The 9665-nt window shown below is 44.5% G+C and overlaps 1 protein-coding gene across 13 annotated transcripts; it reads left to right on the top strand.

The window, feature by feature from the left end:
• The first annotated feature begins 275 nt into the window (after positions 1 to 275).
• On the top strand, positions 276 to 9376 carry DIRAS3 (DIRAS family GTPase 3). 13 transcript variants are annotated; one of them, XM_045026422.1, is made up of 3 exons: positions 1733 to 1914; positions 5143 to 5268; positions 8044 to 9376. In XM_045026422.1, exon 3 carries the CDS (start codon positions 8134 to 8136, stop codon positions 8728 to 8730), a length of 597 nt encoding a protein of 198 aa, XP_044882357.1. In that variant the 5' UTR covers positions 1733 to 1914; positions 5143 to 5268; positions 8044 to 8133; the 3' UTR covers positions 8731 to 9376. The 13 variants fall into 13 exon arrangements, with proteins under 13 accessions (XP_044882354.1, XP_044882363.1, XP_044882361.1 ...); XM_045026420.1 differs by lacking the exon at positions 1733 to 1914 and adding an exon at positions 4531 to 4714; XM_045026419.1 differs by lacking the exons at positions 1733 to 1914; positions 5143 to 5268 and adding an exon at positions 276 to 335 and having other exon boundaries at positions 8044 to 9375.
• The last annotated feature ends 289 nt before the right edge of the window (positions 9377 to 9665 follow it).

The following is a 9665-nucleotide window of genomic DNA, read 5'->3' as shown; positions in this document are numbered from 1 at the left end:
GTTTCTGGGTAACATCCCAGACAGGTTGGTGTTAGCTCTGCCTAGCCTGCTTGATGGCCCATTAAGGACCATCAGCTACACAATTGACCCATTGAGAGAAGGCAGATACGCCTTATAACTCAGCAAAGTATGCAGGAACTTGCCATGTGACTCCGGACTCCATTTTGCTGTAATTTTCCACAGTAAGGACAAAGAGGTAGTCTGACACCTGGAAAAGACTATAAAAGACTGATGCCTCATCTCCATCTTGTCTTCAATCCTGCATCTTATCTCTGGAGGGACTTTGCTACAAATGGAAGCTCTACACAAGGGACTGAATGACCTATCCCAGCGGGGGATGTACTCCAGAGACTTGATTTGAACCTGCAGTTTACTCCATCACTGCTACAAGCCTGAACTAAGAACTTTTGCTATTACTGTATGTAATTGATTCAATTTAACCAATTCTAGCTCTCATCTCTATCTTTTTCCTTTTATGAATAAACCTTTAGATTTTAGATTCTAAAAGATTAGCAACAGCATGATTTGTGGGTAAGATCTGATTTGTATATTGACCTGGGTCTGGGGCTCGATTCTTTGGGATGGAGAGAACTGTTTTCTTTTATTGGGGTGTTTGGTTTTCATAACCATTCATCCCCATGACGAGTGGAACTGGTAGTGATACTGGGAAACTGGAGTGTCTAAGGGAATTGCTTGTGTGACTTGTGATCAGCCAGTGGGGTGAGACCAAAGTCCTCTGTCTGGCTGGTTTGGTTTGCCTTAGAGGTGGAAAAACCCCAGCCTTGGGCCATAACTGCCCTGTTTAAGCAATTTGTCCTGAATTGGCACTCTCAGTTGGGTCCCGCCAGAACCGCATCGTTACAGCATGTTGCTCCCCGGATATTAGAGACACAGTGGGTGAAAATATCTTTTTTTGGACCAACTTCTCTTCAGGAGAGAAACAAGCTTTTGAGCTACTCAGCTTTCAGGTCTGGGAAATGAGCTGTGACTCAGAGTACAATACAAGGTGGAAAAAATTGTTTAGCATAAGTAGTTATACATACTTCAAGGGACCACTCAAGGTGAACTGGCCCTTATATCAATAGTCCTTTTTGTTTTCTTTTTACAGTTTTTCCCTATCAAAAGAGATGGTGATAGGTTATTTTGGCATTTTATGAACTTCACTTCCTTTTCATAATTGAGCTCACAATTAAGGTAAACGTATAGGCCCAATTATTACAGCACCCCTCATGTCAGAGCTTGAAAGATGGTCCTCAGAGAATAGCCTTTCACTTATAATTAGCAGGTCTTGCACTGGGGGAATTCCCCCCTCCCTAGAACTGGGGCTTTATGCTGCTATGGATGGCACCCATAGGCTGGTGGGTCTGTGGGGGACACAATAGTTAGCCACACCCAACTCAATATAGGTTTTTTATTCTTCTGCTACATAAAAGTCTCCCTCCCCAAAAAGTGAGCATCCTGACCTGGAATGATACTGCTGGGTCCTCTACACCTCACTAGCTCATGGCTCACAGCCCTCCTTAACCTCAAGGGAGTTCCAGGACCTGCTTACAACATTCCAACACTTACAAAGGTATTTCTCTTTTATGGGGCTAGGTTCTCACCTATATCTTCCAGCTGGGAATACAAGCCAATCATTTGCTGCTGCTTAGCTGGACCCACTGATTCCCAATGTGTGCCTGCTGGGCCTTTCCTTAGGCCAGCATTTACTGCCCCCTGGCTCTGCATGCCTTTAAAAGGTCAGCCCACCCTACTCTACACCACTAGTTTATAGGTGCTGGAGCAGGGATCATGAACTCATTCTGCAGACTTAACTAACTAGCAGAGTCCTGTAGCTGGTGGAGGGACTTGTGAGTATATCCAACATTTTCTGCAACTAGGAGGCTTGTGACCTGCAAGGAGCAGCTGTATCAGGTAAACCAAAGGATGTTTCCTTCTCCCCAAGTCATCAAGAGGTGTACTTGTATCAGCTGTTAGTCACACTTCAGCGTATGTGAATGTAATGTCTCGTTTATAAGACTAGAGTGTAAAGTAATAACTAGCCTTTTTTAAACCACAGGTTATTTGACATCATATGCTGATAGAGGAGCCGTTATTTGTTAAGAACCATCAATGGGCTCCGCTATGTATGAGACACATGTTAAGACAGTCCCTTCCTTGGAGAGCCGACGATTGAAGATAGACATAGACAAGATGTGCTTGGAGGTGCAGACAGAGGAGTGTCATATATACATATATATATTTTAAAGTGGAAAAAATCCAGATGCCTACTGGTTTGGTATCCGAGAGAAGTAAGGGCTATTTGAGAAGTTTGGGGGAGGTGAGAAATGGAAAGTCAGGCTATGAACACTTGTTTATAGAGCATGATGATAATGTCCTTGTAGACTTTTGGAAACACACTGTTGGATCTCTAAAGTGACTCTTCAGACTCTATCCTATAAATACCTGGTTATGATATTTGTTAAGAAAAACTTTCCATTGATGGTTCAAGGGTCAGATTGGGAGACATTATAGTCAATCAGTTCCATGTATATGCTGCATATGTATTGTCTCTATGGTAGCAGATCCCAACTGTGGCGTTCATAACAGTAATGTGCTCAGACTGTTGTGATGGACTAGGCTAGGGTGACCAGATGTCCTGATTTTGGGGTCTTTTTCTTATATAGGCTCCTATTTCTGGCCCCCCCCCAACCCCTATCCTGATTTTTCACATTTGCTGTCTGGTCACCCTATTCTAGGCTCTCCTAATGAAGAGTCTTCATTCTCCCGTGGCCCAAGACTCAGGAGACTTGGGTTCCATTCCCGGCTCTGCCACTTATCTGCTGTGGGACTTTAGGCAAGTCACTTCCCCTCCTGGTGCCTCAATTTCTCCAGCTGTAAAAGGCATTATGGGCCTTGCTTTCCTTTATGAAGTGCTTTGAGACGTGTGAATGAAAAGCTGCTAAATAAGAGACCAGTATTAATGATGGGCTTCAGCAGTATCCACTGCACTGCCATCACCTACGTTCCCTTCAGTCTGCTTTAATCCACCGGGAAACCCCTCCAAAAACAAACTGCAGCCTGCCAGTTTCAGAACATCCAAGCTCCATTGTGGGTTAGATATATGCATACACACTGGAATAGGTGGCAGCAGGCACTGAAGCAGCCCAAGTCTGAGTCTAGTAATGTTAATCACACAAGGATGGAAACCATTGGAACCATGTCCTCCTAAACTCCCTGGGCCTGGATAGTGGGTGATTGCTGCTCCTAGCTCTGGGTTACTCCACCCACTCTCTAGGCCTCATGTCTTGGTAGTAGGCCCCTGCCACACAGCCAGCTACTCTTGAACTAGTGTCTCAGCCCTTCTGAGTCCCCCCAATAGTTTATACATGCTCCCTTCAGCAATCCACCCTCGAGTACACTCCGGTGTATAGTCTAACTCTTTGGAAACCACATGACCATTAAAGCGAGGAACACAGGCCTTGCAAAGGAACTTCTTAAACACACTCATGCTTTATTCTTAGACACCACCAGAGAGTTAGACTTAGGCAAAACAACAGTCTCCTGAACACAATCCCTACTTAGTCTTGGAAATCTTGTGTCCCCGTTTTGTGAATCTTGGGGTTTGGTCCAGGTCCTTCAGGGAGGCCAGGTCCCTCCTGCCTCCACTTCTCCTGTTGACTCTTCTGGTTCTGGTAATGAAATGGCTGCCCTTGCTAGAGAGCATGTCACTTTTTAAATAAATGACACCTCTTCTTTATTCCTGTCTTTCCCATGGGATTTTCCATGCTGCAGCCCCAGGTGGGATTGCTGGCAGAGAGTCGTTAAAAGCAAATGTTACATGTCAGTTATAAAAGAGAGGAATTTATAATTGGCCACAGACATATCCTTCAAACTGTCACAGGGGGCACAGACACTCAGCTACGCAGATGTAGTTTCCATTGTTGCGACAGGAAATGGCTCCACTAACAATGAAAAAGTGTAGTCTTGGTTTTTTAGAACTTATAACAAGGCACCTGTGACCTAGCACTTTGATAGGTCCTTTTGCTAATCGAAATAAGTAAAACTCCAAATGAAAATTTATCCTGAAACAAAATTAGGAATTTCCTTTCTCTTACACGTATGAGGGGAAAAGACTATATTGAATTGGAATAGTTCTATGGAAACAACCTCCATTCAGTGGGGACAATACAATAGCTGCTAATATAGGAATCCTATTTTTAGCTAAAGCAAATGTACACCAGCCCTATACAATACATGCTCAGAGATTTTAGCAAATAGCCAAGAAGAAGACATGCAATTAATTTGTCTGCTTTTAAAATACAAATAAATAACCATAGGTCAGGATGTAAGCAGGAAGAAGCAGTACCACATTGCACAACTAAATATAGGAAAATCTTCTCCCACTGTTGTTTGTTAGTATAAAGAAGTGCTTGGAAAAGCCTTTTTATAATGAAGATCAGCACAGCTGCATGTGATGGGTTGGGAAACTGGTCCTCCCTAGATAACAGAAGGTTAAATTGCCCTGTCTCAGGCAATGAGGCTGGGACTATAAGGAGACAGAACACCTGAGCTCCTCTAATAAGGCAGCATAGCTTCCTTGAACTGCTGATCTACTAGAGAGTGTCTTGGACTGTTTGTCCTGAACAAGATATCTGTGCAGAATGTCAGGGAGTTTCTGCCTGAACATTGTGATGCTCTGAAAGGAGGAGAGCATCTCCAGTCTTAACAGCAGGTGATTTCAGTTCGGTGGGGTGGGGGGGGCTGGTCCCTCTGATAGAAGCACTCACACGTAGCAGTGTAGTATTTGTACCTACAATTCCAGTGTTGGCTTCATTTTTTAAAATGATTTTTTACTTAGGAGTACACTGATTTTTCACCCACGGGATGGTAAAAGGTGTGAAAAGAATTTGGAAAAGATCTAGCCACCACTGGGAGAAGTACTTGGGCGCAAATAAGAAATGAATAACAATATTGGTTTTGAATCTGGCTGAGAAACACTTTGCTAGACTCAAGTCAGGTGTTTTGACATTAAAGACAACAGTCTACCTCAGAGGAAAGCCCTGCTAGCATCTGCATTATACAGAGCTGCTGCTTCTAGCACTAAGCACTGTGTTTGGCTTTGGAAGAGTGCTCTAATAAACCCAGGCTGTTTTCCCCCAGACAAAATGATAACCCTCCAGTGGAAGACTTGGCTCCTTTAACTATTATTATTCCACTCCAGCTGCATGAATGGGATGTTCCACTCCTGGAAAAACTGAATGAAATACAGGGTGACTGCAAGCAGGGGTGAATCTGTGCAGCTCCATCACCTTGGAAATACAGCTAGGCAGCTGCTGGGGCAGGTGTGCCAGAGCGGCCCAGCTGCCAGGGCGGAGCAGGGCTGCCAGCAAGGGCAGATTTGGAGGCTGGCTTTAGGGCTGCTGCACAGGGGGAGCCACGCCTGCCCTCTCCCTCGGTGCAGTGGTGCTTCCCAGCCTCTGCTCTCCATCGGGTACAAGTACAACAGTGGAATTTGTATTTCCATTGAGTGCCAGCTCCACACCAGGCTGCCTGTGGGTGTGGGCTGCCCCTGCGCTAGCCGGCTTTTTGGAAGAGCACAAGAATGAGGTAAAGATTCATATACATATTTATTCTGTGCTGAAGCTTGGATGAGGAAAGGGGGCTGCTTTCATTGGCTGTTGCTAAAGCCCTGTGCTGTCTTCAGCTGCGCTGCAATAATCTTATTACTCATCAAAAAACCAGCAGTGGTGCTGTTGCTTGCTTCCTCCTGGCTTTGGGAGGGCCTGGGGCTACCACTTTCTCCTGCATATGGAGCTTGATTGTTGAACAGTACCAAGGTGACGTGCCTGGGAGGAAGCTGCTTGTCTGGAGCTGGGAGCACTTGTTGTGTCTGCTCTGCAGTTGGGGAGTGGAAGGGGTGAGAGTGGTGCATGTTTGGGGCTTGAATGTGGCAGATAAGTGTGTGAAAGATGGAGCTGGCGAGGTCTTGCTGATATTGGCGAGGCCGCCCAGAGGATTCAGGGGGCCTGGGGAAAAGCAATTTCGGGGGCCCCTTCCATTAAAAAAAAGTTGCAATACTATAGAATACTCTATTCTTGTGGGAGCCCCTATGGGGCCCAGGGCCTGGGGAACATTGCCCCACTTCCCTGCCCCCCCGGCCACCAGGCGGCCCTGGATATTTCTGCTACACCCCCAAATGTATTACCAAAATAGCTACTTTCCTGCCACCAAAATACCCAGACCAGGACACATCCTGGTGCAACTGCTCTGCAAAACCCACCTGGATGCTGCCAATTTTGAGCCGCAGTCCCTCAAAATCTACCATGTAAGTAGAGAACATATCACTGCTTCTTCTGTACCTTTAAGAAATCCAGACCTTGATGCAAAAACTTGGATCCAGGGATCCTGCCAACTTTTGGCTACAAACCCAGAAATTGTACCATCAAAACAGAGAGCGGGTGTAGCTCTTACTATTCCTCCCAAGATAGCCTCCGTCAAGAAAACTGCAATTCTCTAATTTGGCACCAGTGTCTTTGTGAATCTGGATAATTTTTGGCTGCATGCTCCCCAATCCTTCTACTTACACTTACTATATATATGCACCTTCCCCTACATCACCAGCATAATCTGGATCCTTACCTATCCTAGTGCAACAGCATTGCCAAAATGGTGGTGAAAATGCACATTTCACAACTCTGTAGAACTCTGTAAACATACCATTGAAATAGCAACAAAATTAGATCTATGTATTCTAAATAAATAGAGTGCTGGAAACGTCCTCCAGTCTGTGATGTCCCATAAATGATCAGCCATGCAAGCTGCATCTCCACCCAGCTCCGCCCCCTAACTAAACAGGGTATTATTTCTTTATCAGCAGCAAAATCAAAGCACCAGAGCCTAAACTGGAAAATATCAAGGCTTGGTGGCTTGACTGGGTATTGGGTGGGGTGAAGGCTGTATTTTTTTCCTTTTAATACCACAATTCACCTCTGTAGCTTTAAATGATTCCATCAGAATAAAACTCACACACAAGTTCTGCTGATATACTTGACCAGTGGAATTTTCATGGTCGGGGGCAAACATTGGCTAGATCTAACAGGAACCAAGTGCCAGCTCTGGGTAGCTGTCCTGCTGTTGCTCTGTGGTGTATCTGGACTTTCTTTCTGGTGTAAGAAGTATCTCTATCCTTGTTCTCTATTTATGCAGTAGAATTTGAAGGTAGGAGCCAAAATGTGGCTGGACCTAGCAGAGTCCAGGTACTGGATCTGGGCTTTGGGAGTCTGTTGTGCCAGGATGTGTGGGGGTTCAGGCTTTCTGGGGCAGATTTTTTTATTTTGCTGGTCCAGTTGAGGGGGGCTTGGATGCAAAAATCAGCAGGATCCAGGAAGATCCACCTTACCCCTTTTTTCTGAAGGGGACTGATGATGCAGCCACTCCTGGTTATAGATGACCCGAGTGCGTGATTCTCATGCCTGCATGCCTCACTGATTGTACCAACAGCTGAAATATTGCATTAGCTTAGATCCATCATTAGAGGTGATGCCGCTTTAGTGATGGCCAGGTTTTGCTGCCTGTTGCTCTGCGAGAGAGCCAGCGTGGGAGAGTGCACAAAAACTAGAGAGAGAAAAACAAACATACATCCCGGATTAGCATCGGACAAAAGGTGGGAAGTGAGGGAGCCTGTCGCTGGGATTGGTGTAGGCAGCAGGAGCAGAGCCTCTGCACCAGCTGCAGGGGAGCTAAGTGCTGCGGGGCTCTGTTGCTTGGGCACAGAAGAACTTTAATGAGAGAAGCTGCCTGATCTTAGCTCTGATGGGTGATTTTTATCTCGTTTCTCCGGATATTGGAGCTGGTGGCCACAGGTGAATTACAGTTTTCACTTTTAATATGATGCTGTGTATGGGGCGTGTGCCATGGGGATTTGACTTGGCTTTGTAATACAGCAGAGAGATGAAGGATGAGAGGAGGGGGTGTATTTATCGGCATAGCAAAACCTCTTGTGTACTGTGAATGATGAGTTGTTGTTTTTTTTCTTTTTCCCTTTGTTTTTCCTCTCTGCAGGTCGTCTCTGCATAAGGGCATGTAAACTCAAGAAACCCGGGCATTTGCAATTCAGACCTTCCTCACTTCTTGGGTCACATCGGAGCAAACATGCCAGAACAAAGCAATGATTACAGGGTGGTTGTGTTTGGCGCTGCAGGGGTTGGTAAAAGCTCCTTGGTCCTTCGCTTTGTAAGGGGAACTTTCAGGGAAACCTACATCCCTACCATTGAGGACACTTACAGACAGGTGATCAGCTGTGATAAGAACATCTGCACCCTTCAGATTACAGATACCACTGGCAGCCATCAGTTCCCTGCTATGCAGAGGTTGTCTATCTCCAAAGGTCATGCTTTCATCTTGGTGTACTCGGTCACCAGCAGGCAGTCCATGGAAGAACTTCAGCCAATCTATGATCAGATTTGTCAGATCAAAGGGGATATCCAAAAGATTCCAATAATGTTGGTTGGTAACAAGAGTGATGAGACCCAGAGGGAACTGGATGCCAGTGAAGGGGAAGCCTTAGCTAGCAAGTGGAAGTGTTCCTTCATGGAGACATCGGCTAAAATGAACTACAATGTACAGGAGCTCTTCCAAGAACTCTTGAATCTGGAGAAGAGAAGAACTGTCAGTCTCCAGGTGGATGGGAAGAAATCCAAGCAGCAGAAAAAGAAGGATAAACTGAAAGGCAAGTGTTCTGTTATGTGAGTATACCTTGAATGGCTGGAGCCGGATCACTGCATGATGTTATAAGAGCATGGACTTTCTCTCAGAATATTCTCATGTAAAGTGGAAACAGTCTGCTCATAGGCATTCCCTAGAAATCCAAGAAGAATAAATAGGGTTTGAAGCCTATAGTTTCTCTCTGATAACTCAATTGGGTCATTTTAATCATTGACCTGGAAGACACCACTTTTTTTGTTTTTCTGTTTTGTTTTTTTGAATGTGTCTTTTTAAGCAAATGGAATGTCCAGTGTTAGCCATTACACAATAGTCCAGATTTTGAACAAAAAAGTTTACAAACAAGATCAAAATACCGGAATGTATTAATAGAGGCAGAAATCATCTTTGTTATCCCTGAGTATATATTAGTTTTTAAATATTCTCAGATTATGTATTAGCCTGAAACAAAAATCCTGTTTTGCTTACAGTGTGTATATACTTCAAGGAAAAATGTTTTCAGAAATGTAGTGACCGCAGCAAATCTTTCACAAAGTTAGGGTGTCTTATTACGAAGGAACAAACACACAATTTTTCAGATATGTAGAAATTTGGGGAGAGACTGACTGGCTTACCAAAGACATGCTTGTTGTTTCATAATAAAAATTAAATTTATGTATTGTTATGCAGCTACTGATATTTTACAGCTATGTGACTTATTAAAGTTATTCCTGCATGTAATTAGTTTGTTTGCTGGGCTTTTTTCTTGCCAACAATACTCATTTCCATTGCACCCCGTAACTTGATTAATTCCCTATGTCTTTCTTGCTGTGTTGTGCCTAGGGGCCCAATCCTGTACAGTGGGAAGCATCCTCAGTATCTTGACTACAGCTGGAGAGGAGAGAGCTCATAACCCCAGAAGATCAAGCACTTATGTAGCATAGTTATTAACAGAAATTGTCTGCTAACTTGCCTCTTATTGC

Source organism: Mauremys mutica, chromosome 8, assembly GCF_020497125.1.
Source record: "Mauremys mutica isolate MM-2020 ecotype Southern chromosome 8, ASM2049712v1, whole genome shotgun sequence".
In the NCBI taxonomy this organism is placed as follows: Eukaryota; Metazoa; Chordata; order Testudines; family Geoemydidae; genus Mauremys; species Mauremys mutica.
The sequence above is the reverse complement of the archived record's forward strand: the minus strand, read 5'-3'. Positions and strand labels throughout refer to the sequence as shown.